The 16959-nt window shown below is 38.5% G+C and overlaps 1 protein-coding gene across 4 annotated transcripts in view; it reads right to left on the bottom strand.

Moving 5' to 3' along the window:
• Window positions 1–16959, bottom strand: part of LOC150089037 (ribosomal protein S6 kinase beta-1-like) — a 213800-nt gene that overhangs the window by 24390 nt on the left and 172451 nt on the right. For all 4 annotated transcript variants that reach the window (XM_090369789.1, XM_090369788.1, XM_090369787.1 and 1 more), the window contains exons 13-14: window positions 15480–15587; window positions 1803–1909 (exon numbers count right to left, since the gene is read on the bottom strand). In XM_090369789.1, coding sequence (XP_090225915.1) covers window positions 1803–1909; window positions 15480–15587 — 215 coding nt within the window. The remainder of the gene's footprint in view (window positions 1–1802; window positions 1910–15479; window positions 15588–16959) is intronic.

The raw sequence follows: 16959 nt of genomic DNA, 5'->3' as shown, positions 1-16959 counted from the left end.
TGAAATGGGAAGGTTTTTTTTTTTTGGCTGATGCTATATAAGCTTGCTTTCTTGCATCATATGCCTCAACTAATGCTGCCTGGTGCACAAATGTGAGATCTGACATTGAGTTAGGTAGCTGAGGGCTTGAAGGGCCCCATTTTAATTCCCTCCAGGGCACTGACCCTACTCTTCAAGCTCTTAGCCAGACATAAAATGCTGAGTTGGTGCCTAATTTCTACACATGCATGCAACAAATATCATTGCATTCAGGCATTTTTCCCAATGCGTGAAGAGTGCAGTCATATCTGAGGCACAAAACAACCAGGTTTCAATACAATGTTAGCTTCATTGTCACCACTAAAATAGCTCTCTGCTTAATGATTTTTTTAAAAAAACCTCTGAACAGATGAACATCAGGACTGTATGGTGGATGGACAAGCAATTTCCATTCAAAGTTTATTTGGCATTCTTTGAATTGACCATATTGTAAAATGGGTATCGAACTAAGCATTTTCTATGCTAAAAGAACCGTACAAAGCTCAAGTTCAAAAATGATCAGAGTCCAGTTTTTGAGTGAACCGTCCTGTTATTCCAAATATGAAACAAGACGCTCATGGTCATCCTATTTTTTTCCAACACATCCATTCTATTTAGAAGTTATGTGAAAATTATATTATTTATGCATTTCATAATGCAGCACTATTATTCAATTTTATTACATGTTGATTAAATTGACTGTGCAACAGAAAATAATTACCACAAGTTTAGACAAATACACCAACCGTTTAAATAAACTGATTTAATGATAAAATAATACTGGAGAGTATACTGAAATGATACAATAGAAACTGTAAAATAATAATTTACAAAAACTGATTTACTTTACAACAAATAAAATTGAATTGACGAATTCAATTTTATTTGTTGTAAAGTAAATTTTATGCACATAGATTCTGGGACTGCAAGTGGCTGGGGAGTTTGTGGATTGGGTCATCTGGTAACAATAGTATGAATAGAGATAGGGAGTTTGGCTCCACCCCCTTTTGGAAGCTATGGTCCTTGCCAGAGACAAACGTTTTAATTTGCCACACTCCCAGACCATTTCTGGTTCCAGCACACGTGAAGGGAGTGTTGAACATGCGCCTGGTCAGACACGTGTTCCGTGAGCCTGATATTTAAGGTTGTGTCGCTTGAACTTCATTATTGTTGAGAAAGGAGGCGGATGCCCCCGAAAGCTTTAATGGTGTTTTATCGCTTTTAAATTTATAATTTTAATGCATTTTAAAATTGATCAATTCAAATTTATTTGTTGTAAAGTAAATCAGTTTTTGTAAATTATTATTTTACAGTTTTTATTGTATCATTTCAGTATACTATCCAGTATTATTTTATCACTAAATCAGTTTATTTAAACAGTTGGTGTATTTGTCTAAACTTGTGGTATGTATAACCCCAACCTTAGAGGCCTTTTTGCAGATACAGAAAATAATTGTTAACACTGTTGAGTCTAAATTCAATCAGTCAATATCTGTTTATTGTGTAAGGTCAATCCAGCTTGGTTAAGTAACTGATTACAGTGAACGTTAAAAAAATACAGGTTTGGCAGGAGATTCCTACTCCAGTGTATAATTAGAAGCCCCACACATAATCCAAAGGCAATGAGTAACTCTAAAAGCGATGCTTAGCTCTGTTACAGCAATGAACAATGAAAAGAGAGGCAAATACCATAAACACTAAATATACAAACTAACTAAATAAAGAGAATAGTATATACTAGCTAACTTTAACTCAATTCACTATTACATAAAATAAAAATATACCTGATAGGTAACCGGGGGCTGTGAGCAGTTTTACGAGGTGAGCGAGATTTTATGATGCCTATTCGATGCATTTCCTCCAATAAAGATGGAGCCACATAGGTAAAACCCTATGTAAAAAAGCAAAATAAAAGTAAATCAAAAGTTACCAGTGGTTATCAATCTTGAAAAATAATGTGAATTTTTTGGCACACTATCAAATAATTGTCTGGTGGTTATAACTAAAAAATTTCTATATATTCAATCAAGGGAGAACTGATATATTTTAATAAAGCCCAAACGAAAGATTTTTTTATTCAGTTGCCAAATATCCAAATTGGAAGTTTTACTGATATACAAAGGGTACTAGGAAAGTTTTGCAATACAGCTTTGTTTATTTAATTTTTTCAAAGTAATTTCCTCTACATTCAATACACCTCTCCATCCTCCGAAACCAATCTTTAAACCAGTTCTGCCAAGATTCACTAGGGAGTAAAGCACACTCATTGTCCCAAGCCCGTAGAAGGTCCTCATCACTGGAAAACCGCCTCCCTTTTAGCTTCATTTTCACATGCGGGAACAGTGCAAAGTCGCAGGGAGCAAGGTCTGGACTGTAGGGAGGGTGCTCGAGAAGTTTCAGTCCTGTCGTGGTCAAATATTCGGTGCAGGCTTTGGCGCGGTGAGCTGCAGCATTTTCGAGATGGAGGTACCAGGTGTCCATTCTTGACTTTGGCCGCAGGTTCTTCATAGATCCAATGACTTTAGGCAGGCATTGTTCAGTATACCACTTAGCTGTGACTGTCTTCTGCGTGTCCAAAACGACACGTTCCACAATTCCACTCGATTTGAAAAATACAGCTATCATTTTCTGACAATTACGGGTGTGTCGTCATCATCAAAGACCCAAACTTTGTTTTGAGCCTTGGTCAGCAGATCGTAATAGTACAGCCAAGTCTCGTCACCTGTCACGATGTTGTTCACATACCGAGATTGTCCCTTATCAAACTTTTTTAACATCTCCCGGCACCAAGTCACACGTCGTGTCATTTGCTCTTCAGTCAGTTGATGCGGCACCCAGAGAGAACACAGTTTCTTCATGTGCAAATGATCTTGCAGAATCGAACGAATTGCTGGTGCATTTAGGCCCAAAGTATCCTCTATCTGTTGGTAGGTCACTCGCCTGTTTTCGTCAAGCATTTTCCTCACAGCAGTAACGTTTTCCTCCGTAACTGACGTTCGTGGCCTCCCCGGCCTCTCAGAATCCTCCAGAGTGAAATTTCCCCTTTGGAATTCTCTATACCACCTGAATATCATTGTACGATGTGGACAATCATCATCTAGTGCAAGAGTCATTTCTTCTAAGCACTAGTCTATGGTTAAACCACGCACGAAATTATACCACAAAACTGTCCTTATCTCATTTCGTGACCACGATGCCATCGCAAGCACTTGACACTCTCACTACTAATGAATAACTGAGCCCATCGACTTGGCGCGGCGGCTACTATGCACGTATGAACATGTCTCAACATGCAGCAACAAGCAGCTTCCTGTGATTCATTGTTGGGTCATATTGCAAAACTTTCCTAGTACCCTTTGTATTTTAATGAGAAACCTGAGCTTGATGCCTTGAACAATTTACAGTACATTAGGGCATATTTCAGATAAACTTTCTCTCATGTCATCTTCAATGCACATCAGTTTTTCCCCTTTATTAGATTTAATGTTTGTTAATGTCAAGAATCCCAACTCACAACAATAAGTAGTAGAGAACTGCAATAATTCTCAAAGCACGATTTGAAATTTCATGATACTCATCTTTGTTTAAAATCCAAAATGCATCTGGGGGGGGGGGGACTTAAGTATGTTTCATTTTAGGACTTTGATTACATGAAATTGATCCTAATTGTTCTTGTTCAATCACTGTGAACCCTAAGCCACATGAGATGACCATCAAACGGTTTCACACCCAGTCAAAACTCTATATTTAATGATGGAAAGTATTTTTCAATATTGTTTTTCAATGCTTTTAAGTGATCAGTTGCAAGAGCAGTGGTGATATCGTTTTTTATTGATTTCAGGTATTAATGGAAACATTAAAATTTCTCCTTCTTGCTCTGTTCAGTCAAATCAACAGTTTTGTTTTCTAAATGCCAGTAGCTTGTTTGTAGAAGTAAGAATGTTTTCATTGCATAATTGCATACTGTTATAAAAGCTGGTCAAATGGATGAAAGGGTGCAAGAATATTTGCTGATGCTATCGAGGCAGTGTTAGGTGGTTCGGAAAATTGCTAGCTTGGGGGGATACAAGGACTAATAGATTAATAATAGCAACTGGCAGAAGTGAAAGTGATTCTTGCACTGCTTCTATTGGAATGAGCAGAAGCCTGGAAAACAAGATGCAGGATATTTCAGAGACTGCTGGGAGTCACTGCGGTACAAGTAAACACATGGGTTGTGTTAGGGTAGCTAAGAATAGGAACAGGTGTATGTATACTTGCATGTATTTGGTTGATGAATTTGAGGTATTGCTCAAAACATCAAAGGCATATATTGTTGCGATATCAGAGACTTGGTGTCACACAGATATAAGGAATTCAGAACTGGAATTTGGGGAGTACAATGTGTACAGAAAGGATAGACAGGATAGGAAGGGAGGAGGGGTTATGCTATTAGTTAAAAAACACATAAAATTGAAGTGAAGCCAGTCGACATCGCTGGACAGTGCAGTGTCGAGTCGGTTTGGTGTGACATAAGCATTGGTAGATCAAAATTGAGAGTAGGAGTGTGCTATAGGCCTAATGACTCTGATTAGTATAATAAGAAACTGTACAAGGAAATAGAATGGGCCAGTAAATCAGAGTCTTATAATGGGGGATTTTAATTTCCCAGATATTGACTGGAATTTGTGGGTTGGTCACACACACTAGCAAGGCTTTTGTGGATTTATTGGATGATTATTTTCTACATCAGCATGTTCGGGAGGCAATTAGAGGGAGTAATACTCTTGATCTGATTATCGGTAGTGATTCTTCATGCATTAAGAATCTGCAGATAAAGAAACCACTAGGTGGCAGTGATCACAGTGTGCTGAAGTGGGATTTACTCAAAGAGGTAACTACTATCAGGAGTAAAGGGAAGGGTTTTTGCTTTCGTAAATGTGACTACGATGGTCTGAGACAGTATTTAAATTCTATACAGTGGGACCAACAGATAATGTTAACAACAGGTCCTTGAGGTTGTCACAGACATTCTCTCAGATATGCCAGACAAGCTGTACTTGCTACCTGGGAGTCTAAAACGCTGATGGAACTGATATTCGGGTGACACTCAAGTCAAGTGGACCCAATTTCGGCGAAGTCCGGATGGTCTGTGACAGCCAAATCCTCTGCTTGTACCTTCACGATGGTGGGACTGTTAGTAATCCTGGGTATAACCTCCATGCCCAAGTACATGGTGGGTGACCACCCAGGTGTGAACCAACGTAAGCAGGGGTCAAGGTGTAGTGCCCACACCACATGGAGGAACGCCGCCCCTTTATGTTACCAGGCAATACTAGGTGGTAGATGACTCACATCAACCGGTGAAATACCACCACTTTGCTTATTGGAGGTTTGAAGTAGTGGAACCCATGTTTAGTCTCTAGAGCTAAGTTCCGGTCAACACTTCCCTATCTCTTCAATCATGCGGTATGATTGATGACTTTTTAGGTTATGATGAACATCGTGATGAGATCCAATATTCCTTACATTTCGAGGGTACAGCTCTAAAACGGTGTTCGCAGGCCGGCCGCTAGTTAGTACGCCAGACCAAACTTATTGGTAACTCTCTAGGAGGCTTCCAGATCAGCTAGTGTATAATCTTGCTACTACTCTGCCAGATAGTGACTGGAGGGAGTCCGAGTAGTGTGTATGCGGGGAGCATTGTAAAGGCCACGTTGTGTCCAGGATCTGGGTATATTCTTACCATGTGTATGCCATATCCAAAAATTTCATTACTTCATACGGCATGTCCCGCCCACTTTTTCTTACTATTGAATACACCATGAATTCTCAAACTAATAGAGCAAGCTTATCTGCGAAAAGATCTAAACCTCCCAAGGACTTCCTAATTCATTTCACAAATATACGTGGTCTCAATTCTAATCTCAACGATGTCCATTTCCACTTGCAGTCTGCCAAACCCCATGTACTTTTTCTGACAGAATCTCAGTTATCGGTTGATTCAACTACTGCTCATCTCAGATGCCCAAATTATTTGCTGTATGATTCCTTTCCCCTCAAAGGTGGTACTTGCGCTTATGTCCGTTCTGATATTCCCTGTCAGAGACTTGGCAATTTGGAATCTCCTCTCTTTGATCTTCTCTGGCTTAAAATCTCTCTACCTCATTGTGTCAAATTCTTCTGTTGTCGCTACCGTTCTCCCAACTCCACTAATTTGGAGCTCTTTGACTTCCTCTCTTTGCAACTTGACTTTCTCCAGTCCAATTTTCCTAAAAGCGGGGAAATTTTCCTTGGTGATTTTATTGTTCACAACTCCAGCTGGCTTCCGTTTTCTAGTCACACCGACCCAGCTGGTCAAGATGCTGAGGCTTTTGCAATTACTAATGACCTTGCACAGATTGTTCATTTACCTACAAGAATACTGGACAATCCTATTCATACAACTAATACGCTTGATCTTTTTCTCACAAACAACCTTTCTAGGTACACGGTCGAAGTGAGAGGTCCTTTAGGCACTTCAGATCACAACTTGGTGATTGTCTCTTCTCCAATGGAACCTTTATCTCATGGCTATTCCCAACCTCGTGTTGTTTGGCATTACAAGAAGGCAAAATGGGATGACCTGCGAGACTTCATTTCTTCTTTTACTTGGTCGGATTACTGTTTCAAAACTTCTGATGTCAAAGTTTGCTCAGATCGTGTGAGTGAAATTATTCTTGCAGGAATGGAATCCTTCATCCCACACTCCACTTTAAAATCTCGTCTTTTATCTAAACCTTGATTTTCCAATAAATGTGCTAAGGCTGTTCAAGAGAAGAACGTTGCATATCCTAATTGGCTTGTTTCTAATTCTTCAGTTTCATTTTCTACGTACACCAAAGCTCGCAACAATTGTAAAGCAGTTATTAATCAGTCTAAACTAGAGTTTAAACAGGCTAAGAGTAGAAAACTTGCTTCTTGCCCTAATGTTAGCCGAGCATTCTGGTCTCTTGCCAAAGCTACTGGCCGCAACTTTTGCCCATCTCTGCTCCCACTTCTGTCCAAACCAGATGGTTCTGCTGTCACTTCAGCCAAGGATAAAGCTGACCTGCTAGCATCCCATTTTTCTTCCAACTCATGTATTAATGATCTTGGTAAAACACCTCCCACCATTCCCAACACACTCCATTCAATGCATCCTGTGGTCTTCCGTCAAAAGGATGTCAGAAGGATTTTGACGAATCTTGATGCTAAGAAAGCTCAAAGTCCCGATGGTATTTCTTCACTTGTTCTCAAAACCTGTGCTCCTGAACTTACTCCTATTCTTTGCCGTCTTTTTTCATTTTTTTATTCCAAAGGTATTTTTCCTTCTGCTTGGAAATTTGCTCATATCCAGTAAGTCCCTAAAAAGGGTGACAAATCTCCCCCATTCAATAATCGCCCCATTGCAATTACCTGTACTCTTTCTAAAGTAATGGAGAAATTAATTAACCGCCAACTCTTAGACTACTTACCTAGAAACCTTCCGTCTGATCAACGATCGCCAGTATGGATTCCATCAGTGTCGATCCGCTGGTGATATTCTGGCACATCCATAAATGGCTTATGTTACCCATTTATGGACTAACTCAATGGAAAGGTTCAGTGAAACACAAGTAGTTGCTCTTGACATCTCAAAGGCTTTCAATCGTGTTTGGCATAAAGGTCTTCTAAACAAGCTTCCATCTTATGGTTGCCAACTGTTTTTAGTAATTGATTATCCAGTTTTCTCTGTGATCGCTCACTGAGGGTGATGGTAGATGGCACTCTGTCTTCTAACTTCTCCACAAATGCCGTTTCCCCCAAGGTTCAGTTCTTTCCCCCACTCTTTTCCTCTTGTATATCAATGACCTTCCATTGACTGGAAATCCTATCCATAGTTTTGCCGATGATAGCACATTGCATTCAACTTTCCATTTTGAGAAACCTTGTCCTGCTCAATTAGCTTCAACTTCTCGAAAATCTGCTACCAATTCCTTAAATGCCGATCTTCAGGTAATTCTCCAGTGGCGCAAAGACAACTTAGTTGATTTCAACCTTTCTAAAACTCAGTCTTGTCTTTTATCTCACAAAAAGGACTCTTCTGCTCCTATACTTATCTTTAGTGACACTCGATTTCTAGGCAAAATGATATATCTCTTTTGGGGATTACCCTGACTTCTAATCTCTCTTTGGCACAAGCACATTACAAATACTGCTTCCTCTGCATTTAAAAAACTTGGTTTTTCTCTTTCGCTCTCGGCGTTACTTTTCTTCCAAACAGCTGCTCACTCTGTATAAATTGCAAATCCACCCTACCATGGAATATTGTTCCCACATCTGGGGTTGTGCCCCCAAAACCTCTCTCAGGCTTCTTGATTCCATTCAGAAGAAGGCAGTTAGGTTAATTAATGATTCGTCTTTAACAGTCTCTCCACTTGCTTTCTCATAGACGTACTGTTTCTGCTGCTCTTCTACAGATACTTCCATGGGTGCTGTTCTTCTGAATTGGCTTTTACAATTCCTGCTCTCTCTTTCAAAACAGTTCAAACACGTGCCGCCACCAGCCATTTACTGTCCAACTTCAAAACTCACAGAACCAACTTTTCATCTTCCTCGTTTATTCATTCAACTGCTGTTTTCCGGAACAGCAGTTGAATGAATTCCTTGATACGTATTTCCTGAAAATTACAGTCTACAGAAGTTCAAGTCCAATGTCAACAAATATCTTCTTTCATCTCAACCTCCAACCCAAGCATGGTACTAAGTACTGTAGGTTCTAATACCTCTCGTGTTTGGGGTTTACATAAAAAAAACAAAAAAAAACCAGCAAATTCAAAATGGGAAGCATTCAAAGAACTTATCTTGGAAGCTACTAGGCTTTACATACCAACTAAGAAATATTGTTCAAGGCTTAGGCCTAAATGGATGGATGTCAGATGAACTAATGAGACACATGGCAGAAAAAAAAATGCATGGGATACATATAAATTAATGGGTGACATGGAAGCCTATGATAGATATAAGCTGGTCTGTAACCAATTCACAAAGGAGATTTTAGGCAGGCAAAGGCAGATTATGAGAAATCCTTGGCAAAGGATGCAAAGAAAAATAGAAAAGAGTTCTATACCTATGTAAACTCTAGAAGGAAAGGGATGAATCAGATTGGTCCACTGGATATTGATGGTTCAACAGTTGAGGATCCTGCTCAGTTCGCTAACAAACTAATCGAGTATTTTGCATCTACATTCACACATGAGGAGTTATTCGGGAAGGGGAATGCCAGAGGTGAAGTAAAGTCTGGCAGTGAGCTAGATGATTTTGTAATAACTCAGAAAAAAGTGAAGGAGAAATTGTTGAGGATAAACATAAAAAAGGCACCCAGGGTGGATGGGATTTATCCAGTTATATTAAAGGAGGCAGCAAAGGAAGTAAGCAAACCCTTAGCCATAATTACGAGAGCTTCTTTGGACTCAAAGAAGATTGGAGATGTGCAAATGTGACCCCAATTCACAAAGGAGGATCAAAGGCTGACACAAGTAATTATAGACCTGTGAGTTTAACTTCTGTTCCAGGAATATTAATGGAGGCACTGGTTAAAGAAGCACTGCAGGATCATCTAGACAAGACTTCAGTTATAGCTCGGACACAGCATGGTTTTGTTAAGGGAAAGTCTTGCCTGACCAATTTGATTGTATACTATGATGCAGCCACAAAAGAACTGGATGCAGGGAATAACTTTGATATTATATACTTGGATCTTAGAAAGGCTTTTGATACTGTTGCACATGGAAGACTGCTGCACAAATTGGAGCAGTGTGGCATTGGAGGCAAATTGCTGCTATGGATAAAGGGATGGTTGAGGGGGAGAAGACAGAGTGGTAATCAATGGACACTGCTCTTCATGGACTAAATGTTATTAGTAGAGTCCCTCAGGGTTCAGTGTTGGGTCAATTGTTGTTTTCTATATTTATAAATGATATTGATTATGGTATATCAAGTTTAATGTCCAAGTTTGCAGATGATACAAAGGTTGGCAGGGTTGTTAAGGACACTACTGACGCTATGCTGCTGCAACAGGATCTGGAAAGGTTGAGCAGATGGGCTGAGAGGTGGCAAATGAAGTTTAAGATTGACAAATATCAAGTACTACATATGGGAAACAGTAACATACCAACTGGGTGGTATTACATTCAAGGTAGCGGGAAATGAAAGAGGCATGGGGGTAATTGTGCAGTCAGATATGAAGTTTTCTGAGCAGTGCAGACAGGCTGCCAGAGCAGGTCATTGTGTCTTGGCAATGATTTACAGGAATTTTCTAGCATGGATAAGGAGGTGATCATCCCTCTGTATAAGGCACACCTTGAGTACAGTCAGTTCTGGTATAATGTGAATTTGCTCCAATGCAATTGATATATTGGGGAAAAATATGACTATAACGTGATTTTTGCATTGGCTCATGCACGATTTCTTCTGCAAGTAACACCAGGTGAACTTAAAACCCGGTACCAAGCTGAACGTAGTGATCTGCACAGCAATACATACAAGTTTACAAAGCTTAAAAAACGTCAAACGTCAAATGTGTGAGAGCTATATTTTTCATTTACTGTAATTGCATTAATCGAAAACCCTATTGTCATTCGCTGTATTCACAAAATTTTTTGTTCAAACAGAAATTTCGTGAGACGGGATAGCGTGAGTGGAGGAGCACATTTCTGGAGGTCATTACCATAAAACAATAAAAATAATTTGCAGTTCCTGGTTTATTGGGCTTTTCTGTTAGTGCAGTCCAATTATAAACGGGTAGTAAACTTGATTTTACTGCATTTGCAATAATAGCGATAGCTGGAATTCTGTGGGTTTCACATTATGGTGAGATGTGTTTCCCCTTCCTCTTCAATCATATAAAAACATAAAGAAATTTTCAGAATCTTCTCTTTTGTGCGTGCCATGTTTGTCCTTATTGATTGCTTATCTTTTTTACCGTTTTTTTTTTCTTTTTCTTTCTTTGGATTGTAAAATTTAAAAGTCTGTGAACAAAAATATCAATTTTTTGATATTTCTGTTCAAGATGTTGATATCAAGATTTTCAACCTGGATGAAACAGGCATCTACTGGAAATGTATGCCTTCAAGGACCTACAAGGCAGAAGAACATGCCTCAGGATTTAAGGCTACAAAAAAATCACTTAACCATGATGTTTGCCGCCAACACCAGCAAAGACTTCAAGTTAAAATCAGTAGTGGTTTATCACTCTGCCAATCTGTGAGTTATAAAAGGAATTGTGAAATCCAGCCTTGGTGTTCACTATAGGTCTAGCAAGAAAGGCTGGATTACTGGGCAAATATTCACTGATATTTTAGTTGAAGCTTACCATGACGCTTTCAAGAATTACTGCAAGAAGAAGAACTTAGATTTTAAAATTCTAATAATTCTTGATAATGCACCAAGCCATCCTCAGATGGTTGCTGAACTCTCTCTGAATATCAAATTCATTTTTTTACCTCCGAACACAACCTCTCTACTACAGCCCCTTGGCCAGAGTGTGATAGCAGCATTTAAGGCTTACTATTTAAGGCAAACGTTCAAGATTTTAATCGCTGTTACTGAATGTGACAAGGCATAGACTGTTATAGAATTTTAGAAGAGATTTAACATCAAAGTTGCCATTGATATGATCGTAGAAGCCTGTTACAAAAGACTGCTGCTTGAATCATGTGTGGTGGAAACTTATCTATAATTTAACTCGTGATTTTGAAGGCTTTGAACCTATAGAGTAACTAAAACAAGTCAAAGCAAGTTGTGTTGCTCTTGCAAAAGAAGTTTGGTTTCGAAGAAGTAGAAAATGAAGATGTAGAAGAGCTTCCTAGAGCCTCACAATGAGGATCTATCTACTGAAGACTGGCTGCAACAAGTTGTTGCAAGTCAAGTGGAAAGTCAAGATGAGGATGCCGATGAAGTTCAGCAGGTGGCCCCATCATCAGCCATTTTCAATCCACTGCACGATGAAGGCCTCTCCAGCAACTTTCCAGTTCCTTCTGTTTTGAGCACTGGCCATCCATTTACTACCCAGAAACTCATGAATTTCATCTATCCATCTCCGCCAGGTGGCCCCACGAGAACTAAAAACAGCAGAGTTATCAGCTGCTTTAAGTGGAATTGAAAAGCACCTGCAGTGGACTGAAGATAATGGTTGTAATGCTGAACGTGGCAGGATAGTGCTTGATGGCATTCGGACCCATTTGGAACCATACAGGCAGCTCCTGTATGAAAGAAGAAGGCAGGAAAAGCAACAAAAGCTAGATAGCTATTTTAAACCAGCACAGAAGAAAGAAAATCAGGACAGTGAATCACACCCTTCCACATCGGGTATAACAACATTTTGTCCTAAGAATGATAACCCTTCTTCTACCTTTCGCTATAACTCAGCAGCTACAGCCCTTCACCACACCCACTTCAAACAAGCAAACTTCACATCTTGTCAAGGTAAAGTGCTATGTTTACTGTAATATTTATTAGAAATTTAAGATGTTTAAACCTGTGTTAGCAATTTTACTGAGTTTCTATCTTTTTTTTTTAGTGTTTTACTTACCAGACAACATTTTTTTTTTGAGTTATCTGCCCCTATCCCTATTTTTCCCATATGCCCTGTTGTTTTTAATGCATGAAATACCATAATACAGAGATTTTTAGAACGCATGTACCGTGGTATAGCAGAACTGACTGTACTGCATACAGGTCTGGAGGTCTTATTACAGGAAGGATTTAGAGTTTCTAGAACGAGTGCAAAGAAGGGCAGCAAGACTGGTGAGAGGAACAAAGGGGTGCTCTTACTAAGAAAGGCTTAAGTTTTGCAATTTGCAGTGTCTGGAGACTAGGCACCTGTGAGGTGATCTGACTGAGGTGTATAAGACGGTTTGAGCAGGCTCAATGCTGATGGGATATTTCCTCTTGCTCAGGTCACAAACCAGGGGGCATAAACTCAAATTGAGGAAAGATTGTTGTAGAACAGATTTGCAGAAAGTTGCCTTTAGCCAGTGGGTAGTTGATTGCAGGAACAAACTTCCACCTGTTGTTGTGGAAGTTGATAGCTGAAATAAATTTGAGGAAGAAGTGAACAAACTTTTGGAGAAAATGGATAGGTGAAATGGGAAGTGTTTCTCTCTCTTTTGGCTGATGCTGTATAAGCTTGCTTTCTTGCATTATATTCCTCTGCTAATATGTAGGTCCCAGATTAGTACTTCATATACAACAGCTGACACAATGTACTTTTCTAAACAGTTCTGATGGAGCAGGATGTCCCTCCTACCAGCTTTGGCCCAACAAGTCACAGTGCTTTGCTGAGATATGAATAAAATATTATCCTGTGTGTCTCTTTTTTTTTTTTTTTTTTTACTGTAGAGATTGTATTGCTCACTAAGATGTTCAGTAGCTGAAGATTTTACAGCTGTTGGAACAAAATGGTGTCAAGTAAAGATGGTTTAGACTAGAGTTAATAGCACTGGGCTCAAAACTGAAGTAGAATTAAGTACAATCGCTTTTTCCCCCCCTCAACAGATGTGTACCTTATTAGGATGTTCCTCTAACAATGGACATGTTAACTGTATAAAAGACACAAAAATAACAATAAACAGAAGATATACAGAAATGTTCCCCAGAATTCCATCAGGTATATTTCAAAATCCTGAAGTCAGTGTATGTATTGATGTGTTTATAATAGCTTATTTATTACATAAATGAGTTGCTTACATAAGTTCCAATGCAACTAAGACTATGAAGTCAATACTATCATGACAGCAAATTGCATATATTCTACAGCCTATTTGCTGTTTTGTGGAGCAAGAAACCAGTTTCTGAGGAAGAGGAGCATGCCTGGGACAGATCAACTTGGACATAATGCATAAGTCTCAATACATAACATTCCATAAAAAAGTTCTTCATATCAAGATGGTCCTATTACACACATTACTGATGAATCAGTAATGTGTGCAAATCCTGTGCCCTGACATTACTCATGTTTAAACTTAATGGTTGTTTTGTATTTTCTTTTCATTCTCCCCATAAAGAAAGACTGACAGGATTCTTAGAAACCCCTGGAGTGTTTAATTGTGGCAGCTTTGGGTGAAACTAACAGCATATAAGCTCAAATTATATTAACATCTGTCTATTAACAGATATATCACATTGACTTAATGACTTCTATGCAATATATAAGGAAGTAACGAGTTTATTAAAAAAAGAAAGTAACAGGTTTATCAAAGGATAACACGAGTAAAAGAATATAGGAATTTTTTTCAAATTTCGAACATTAAAAGAAATTTGTATAATTTTATTCTCCAACTCAAAATTTTATATAAATTGCACCACTGCATGCTCCTGTGCATGAACTTGCTGCTGCTGCTGTTAACTAGACTGCATGTTAGTCATTCACTAAGTGGATTCTCTGCTGTGTCTGTTGTTTCAGAATCTGTTATAAAACCATATTGTGCTATGCAAAATTTGAATCCATTATGAAAGTGCAATACAAGAAAATTAGCCTAAACACAAAATTAGCTATTTATAACATGCCTTTAAGCTGACTTTAATCTTTGGAGCTGAAAGATGGGTAAGAATTTGTTCTAAAACAGTTTTTGCAGTCTGGTCACTAGATAGTCTATCAAACCAACCAATTGTAACTCAGCAGGAAGCATCCAGATCAATTAGTGTAAAACCTCTCTGCTTCTACCAGTTAGGAAGAGGTCCAAGTAGTGTGTATGTGGGAGGCATTGTTGAGAACACATTATGTCAAGGAGTTAACCATGTAAGCAAATTTATCAGAATGTACCAACCAAGGTTGACTGGTTACTGTATCATTCAATAATTCACTCCTCTTCTGACTTGTTTGGTTTTTAGGAGCATTAGCAACTTCCCTGACCTTTCTGCATCCTCCGTATTTGGTGGTCAAGGGCTCAAACCCCGGTCTAATCTAGAAGCGTGTGCTATGCACTGCTGCTCCTGCCCACCAGGCTACAGAGGCGCCTCTTCTGACTTGTATGTTGAAGGAAAATCCTTACAGTGTGTAGGCTATATCCAAAAAATTTCATTAATTCATACATGTTATCCCACTATTTTTACTTTATTATTACTATTTTTACTTACTGAATACATCATGAACAGTCAAATTTGTCCATCCCTTGTAATAATTAAAAATGTTTAAAAAATGTGATAATAATGTATTTGCTACATACTACATAAAATTACTTTCCAGTACATATGTCTGTGTGAATGTACGAATAAAAGTGACTGGGGAATAGCAACAACTAACCTTTACTTGTTAGCTGTAGTGGAGGATTGCAATAGTTATTCCTCCTCCTATTTGCTACTCTGATTTTTTTTTAAAGAGAAACATGTAAGAGAGAACGTGTATGAAGAAAGAATATTCAGCATTCTACCAAACAGCAAAACTCCAAAATATTCTGTTAATAGCAGCTGCATCTACTTACTAGGAACACTTGGTTGGCACTTTCACTCAGCAGAGAGTCATCCGGACTGTCAATAGGAGTCTGTCTAGTAAATTTGGTGTCAAACTGAGAAACATCGTCCTCACTAGCCTGGAAGTAAAGAATAATTCAAAAATGAAGTTAACTAAAAATCTTGGCAGCCGGAAGTTAATCATGTAAGCAAATTTATCAGAATGTATCAACCAAATTGCAATTTTATACTTAAGGTTATGAACTGATTACTGCATCAATCAATAATTCACCCCTCTTCTGACTTGTACGTTGAAGGAAAATCCTTAGTCTGTACTTACCAAAATATTCAATATTCTGCCTCATTTAAATGAGGCAGAATACTGAATAAAAAAAAAATAATAAAAAAAAGTGATGCATTTAACATTAACTTATTACATATTTTAAGTTTTCAGAATGCACATAATTCAATAGCATTTATGGCACCTTGAAATGCTGCCTAATCTGTCTTTTGAGCCTGCAGCAATAAATTCAATTCTTTCGACTAAAACCAGAAAGAACATGCATATTAACCAGTCAGATTCTCCAAAATCACCAGAATGTTCTATTTCATTTTCTCTTTCTACTTCTGTTACTTGTAATACCATTTTCTATACATACTCATAGCTGCTATCTTTTTTTGTTTAAAAAAGCAGATTTTTCAAATAAAAGAAAAGTAAAACAGGAGCGCTTTTCTCTCTCTCTCTTTCTTTTGAAATTAAAGTTCACTGAAAACATGCATTTTATATCAAAATACAACCATAGAATTGTCTGTCAGATTTTAACTGACTATGAAGGGCTCAATATGGCTACTGTTCTAGATGGGTAAGAATTCTACTGTTATAGATGGGCCATCTTCAGAAATGTTGAGCTAGAGTTCTGTTTATAATAATGCCTTACTGACTAGACTTGACCATCACGAACATTCACTAGAAAGAGAAATTCCAGACTCAGCTTTTGTTTTTTCACCTGGCCGAATTTCTCTCACAATCTGCATTGCTACGAGGAATTGTTAATTCCTTAATTAACTTTAATCTTAATCACTTTAAAATGCCAGGCTTGACTTGGGATAATTTGTTACATTTCAAGTTTGCTTGTGCACTTGTAAGTTCCCCAACCAAAGAACTACTGTATATCAATTCTTTCCTCTTTCATGATAACATGGTCTAGTACAGGGGTGGTGAACTTATGGCATGCATATAAATTTTTTGGGCACGTGAAATTCAGAGCATTCCAAAAAAAATTTTCAAACTTTGAAACATCACTCCAGGAATCCACCTCGAGTTGTGACCTGCAGACACCAGTTCTCTCTGCCAAGCGATGTCATAAGTAAAGTGCAGCCATTATCAACCCACTGCAGGATGGAAGCCTCCACAACAATTCATGCTGAGGGAAATGGACCATAATCTACCATGCTGGTCCAGTGCGGGTTGGCAGATTGACCGTATTCAGCAGTCAGGGGCTTGAACCCCGG

Source organism: Mastigoproctus giganteus, chromosome 3, assembly GCF_048544385.1.
Source record: "Mastigoproctus giganteus isolate SK-2022 chromosome 3, ASM4854438v1, whole genome shotgun sequence".
Lineage (NCBI taxonomy): Eukaryota > Metazoa > Arthropoda > Arachnida > Uropygi > Thelyphonidae > Mastigoproctus > Mastigoproctus giganteus.
The sequence above is the reverse complement of the archived record's forward strand: the minus strand, read 5'-3'. Positions and strand labels throughout refer to the sequence as shown.